This window comes from Caenorhabditis briggsae (genome assembly GCF_000004555.2).
Source record: "Caenorhabditis briggsae AF16 supercontig from assembly CB4, cb25.NA_301, whole genome shotgun sequence".
Taxonomy (NCBI): domain Eukaryota; kingdom Metazoa; phylum Nematoda; class Chromadorea; order Rhabditida; family Rhabditidae; genus Caenorhabditis; species Caenorhabditis briggsae.
Genome location: NW_025543510.1, coordinates 1 through 4,721, shown reverse-complemented (window position 1 = coordinate 4,721; position 4,721 = coordinate 1). Strand labels below are relative to the sequence as shown.

The window sequence follows — 4,721 nt, the reverse complement described above, 5'->3', positions numbered from 1 at the left end:
TATACCAGCATTTAAATTAACGACCGAGTGCGGGCCGGGCATACTGTCGGTCCGGCTAAATATTTAGGCCCGTACCATGATTCGGAGCCGGTTGATTGTTCTTGAAGATTGTTGAGCTCACCGAGCTCTATCATCTGTTGTGTTGTTTTGCCCACATCTTCAATTCTGAAGAGAGATATCAGCCGGCCGTCGACAAGTATCATAGTAATACTTTTCTGAATCATCCAAAAATTGACAAAATTTAATTTTTTTTAAGCAAGCGACTGCCGTTCAACTCGTAAATCAGACTCATCTTCAACAGAAACCAGTTCAACAGCCAATTCCCTTTACCTCTTCATCATTATTTCCCTTTCCCTTCTTATCTCTTGTATCAGTTTGTGATAATTTTAGGATTTAAAATTCCTGTTCTCTATTAGCTTTCAAATGTTTTTATTCACAATTTGGATCTCAATACCTTGTTTTCACTTCTCCCCCTGTCTTCAATCCATCTCCATTTTTGCCACAAACTCATCGAATTTACCTTTTTCAGTTTGATTTTTTTTTCTTCCTTCTCAAAACGGTGTATCTGATTATCAGTTAAATCAAATGCTTACTGCTTTCCTTTTTCTTTTTATTGTAATTTTCAATCAATTCTCTTTAATTGCTCATCAGAAGAGGAGTTTACTTGTTTTAGTAAATCACTTTTTTTAACTAGTTTAAAATTAAATAGGTTTTTTAGCTCATTTTTGTTTTCATGATTGATATTACACAACAACTCCAGAACGAGACAGCCAGCAGTAAGGGGCGTGAGAGAGCGAAGAGAGAGAGAGGGTGTGTGTGTGTACAGTGTGGTCAGTGTGGTCCTAAAAAATGTTCTTATTTTCCTTCAAAATCGTTTTTGAAAAAACACCCTTCCATACATGAGGGATTTTTGTAAAGGTTTTTTGAGGTCGCGAAAATTTTTGATTTTTCGAATTTTGATGAATTAGCTCGCGACTTGGTATGTAGGGTAAAACAAGGGCTGGAACGTTGCTTCTTTTCGAAATATTTAGGTCGCGATTTGAAAAAAAAACAATTTACAAATTACCTCATTTATGGATCTAGAATTCTGGAGGATCCTTCTATTACACGGACCTCGATTTAAAGGGGCTCTTCAATTTGTCAGGCCCTTTCTTCCAAAATACTTCATCGAAAAATTCGGTGAATTCTCGATAAAAATTTATGAATATGCATCGATTTCAATAAAATTAAGAAAAAAAGAGTATTTCAACAAAGATCGGAAATTTTGGAGTTTTCGGAATATTTTTCATTTAAAAAGTACTGAACTTTTTAATTTCAGTACTCGCATTTCGAAAGGGCTCTTCTATTAAAGGGGGCCTTCTAATACAGGTTTTATGGTATATCAGACTTCGAGAGTAATTCAGACTTTGGAAAGACAAAGAAAAAAAACTCGAAAATCGTTTCATGAAAGAGTTGAAAATAAAGTACTTCTGTGATAAGTTTCAGTAGAAATTGGCGCCGAACAATAAAGTGCCAGCCTCTAATTGAATGCCCACCCCTAATACAGTGCCACCCCAGACCACCTCCGAACAATATACACGGTGTTTTTTCAGGACGTTAAGTAAATGCTCTCTAACGCGAATACTGAAGTTAAGCGCGCTGAGTATCGACGCGCATGCTTTAAAGGTGATGTACGGTGAAATTTTTTATTGCATCAAAATGTGCAAAAATGCATGTANATTGAAATAAAAATAAAGAAAAAATTCCTTCAGCGAGAAAAACGCATCGAAAAATACGCTGAAAGCCCTTAGGGACGAGGTTTTTTCTAGGCCGCCCGGTGAGTAAAAGCGCGCGAATTCAAACTTTCAAAATTTTTTCGCTCGTTTTCACTTTTTTTTCGGTTTTTTCAAGAGTTTTTTAGGGTAGGTATAGGTTTTCAAGAGTTTTTAGGCCGTATTTTTCGATGCGTTTTTCTCGCCGAAGGATTTTTTTTTCTTTATTTTTATTTTAATCTACATGCATTTCTGCACATTTTGATGCAATAAAAAATTTTACCGTACACCACCTTTAAACTGAACTGCTGAGTCGCTACGCAGGTGTGTCATAATAAGTTTAGCAGCATTGATTGCTTTTTTCCAATGCTTACTGAAATCTAGCTTGCTAGAAATTAGAAAGCCTAAATCTCTTGTGATAGTTACTCTTTTTATATCCTGATTCCTTATCTTATATTTCCAATATTTTTTTTGATTTTTGAGCTCAAATTTTTGCCTCCGGACCGCAAGATTAAGAAACTGTTTTGAAACCAGGAAGCGCTCTTTTTTTTGGTAGATCGACTTTCAAATCAAAACACGGGTAAAGTTCAGGTCTCTCCCTACTAGGGAGTCCCTAGTTATTCCTTCTGGCAGAAGTCTACCGAAACAGTCAGTTTTGAGCTCAATTATCTCTGTTCTTGTGAAAGCTATCAAAAATCTGTTCACTGATAAAAATTTTTATGATATTATGATAAACAATTTATCAGCTGACAAATTTTTGATATCTTAAACGGGAATCGAGATGATTGCGCTCAAAGTGGACGGTTTCGGTGGGGCTTCCTTAGAAGAAAAAACCAGCTTACGAATAATATACAGTGCGCGTCATAATTGTAGCTAAACGATTCTGAATTAGATCTGACTTCATTCGGAATTAGATCGAATAACTCGAAATTCTGAATTAGATCTGAGTTCATTCGGAATTAGATCTGGACTAGATCTAATACCGAAGTTGCCACGAGAAATGCGCCATCAATGACTCAGCTGCCGCGGATGAATTGTTTTGTTTTTTGTTGTCCTAAATTTTTTTCGTCAGGAAAATGGGTTTTTCTCTCAACTTTTGCTTTTTTTTCGCTCGGTTATTTTAAACTATATTTTCTGGAACATATTTTAATGTGTTGTGTACGTTTTTGCAAAATTTTAGGTAAATTTTTTTAGGAACAACTGAATATTCAAAGTTCAATTCATAGAGAAGACAGTAATTCTATGAACCGACAAAAATACGACGATTTTGAAGATTTTAAATTCGGAGAAAACACTGCAGGTAATTTTTGCCCTTTTCAGCTTAAAGGATTACGTAAAAACGATGCAAGGGATCACCGAAAAAAACAAGAAAAAAAAGAGATGATAAATTTCTCTGATAGTGAGCTCAATTTACACAAGTCGAGAAGGCCTTACTTTCGGAAGCCGTGTCTTGTCATGAGCAGGTTAGTTTTCGAAAGTGTGGTGGACAAAGAAACATGTGTGAAATTGCAGGCTCTCAACCGAATGTGTCATGACCCGATTAAAACGATTCAAAAAGTTGGGATTTGTTGTATAAAACAACTGCTCTGATGAATTTATTTGGATTTGCAAAGATTTGAGTACGGAAATTATATTGAAATGGGGTCAAGTAAGTTTATTATCCTCATCACAAAGCCAAAAACTTCTTTTTTCAGTTAAATCGACATTCATTTCATAAAGAATATCCATCTTATCTACAACCGGAAACTATGACAAGAGAATTTTCAAAATCGAAAATATGGACGAGCGGAAGAATACGAATTGAGATTTTTTTTTCATAAATTTTGTCACTTTTTCTTATCTCATAGGTCCCATTATTCTCGCTGATCTCATCGTTTTCTTTTTTGCTGATCCCATTAATTCATTTGTATCACATCCCTCATTTTCGTTCCGATTTCCTATATCTAAATTTTAATCAATGTTTTTCTTTTTCTCATACTTGTTCTGTTTTCTTTTTTAATAAATTTTATTATAAATAAAGTGAATGACGTTGAAAAGAAAACAAAATTTGAAAAGCGCTCGCTACGATGCTCCGAAATCCCGCTGGTCTGTTCGGAATTAGATCTAATTCGTTCGTAGTTCATTCGGTGTTCGTTCGGAATTAGATCAGCTAAATTCTGTATTTGATCATGCCACTTCTATTTACGAACGAACCCAGATCTAATTCCGTATGAAGTCAGATCTAATTCAGAATCGTTTACCTGAGAGGACACCCTTCCGGGATGAGCGTTCTGAAAAAAACCAAAAAGGCCAAAACAAATCTGTAAACGCAGTTCGATTCAGCATGTAAAAAAACTAATTGTACAATGTTTCAGCTCCATGGAACCATTTTTAAGCTCACAGGGTTCAAGAGTCACTTTTTGGCCGCCTCATAATTATAGGGCACCCCTGGGAAATGAAAAATCTGAAGTTTTTTAAGGAAAAGTTTTTAAGTTTTTGTTGGAAGTTTTCAAAATAGTCTCAAGACAACTTTTTTGACAATATACACTAATATTGAAATCTCTATTCAAGTTTCAGAAAAAATTTCGTACATTTTCGTCATTTTCAGACTTTTTGAAATAAATCTTGAATGACTTGGCTCCTGTGTTCTAGAGGTAGATCTAATCCGAAAGAGTCAAAGTACTCTTTTGGATTAGATCCAACTCTAGAACCCACCTCTAGAATATTTTTCTATTTTTGAAATAGCAAACCCAATGAGTACCTTTACTTTCAGAAGAATCTAATTTTTTAATTTCTACTTCTTTTTGGTACGACGAATTCGAACGCTTCCAAAATCGAACAGACCTAAAACCGAACATGTGTCAAAACAGAACAAGAAATTCGAACTGTGTCGGAGTCGAACTGTCCCTAATTGGAACGCTGTTAGCCATGGGGCGCGCTATCATTATTTTTGTTTTCTCATTTTTTCCCCGCAAATTTTTATTTTTCCTT

The 4,721-nt window shown here is 35.2% G+C and overlaps 1 protein-coding gene across 1 annotated transcript; it reads left to right on the top strand.

The window, feature by feature from the left end:
• Nucleotides 1-256: 256 nt before the first annotated feature.
• On the top strand, nt 257-3,555 carry CBG24977 (the record flags this gene model as incomplete). Its single annotated transcript, XM_002648585.1, has 6 exons — nt 257-373; nt 719-810; nt 1,593-1,665; nt 2,946-3,214; nt 3,264-3,308; nt 3,471-3,555. Coding segments are annotated over 6 exons (681 nt in total), but the record flags the coding sequence as incomplete, so codon positions are not given.
• Between the last annotated feature and the right edge of the window lie 1,166 nt (nt 3,556-4,721).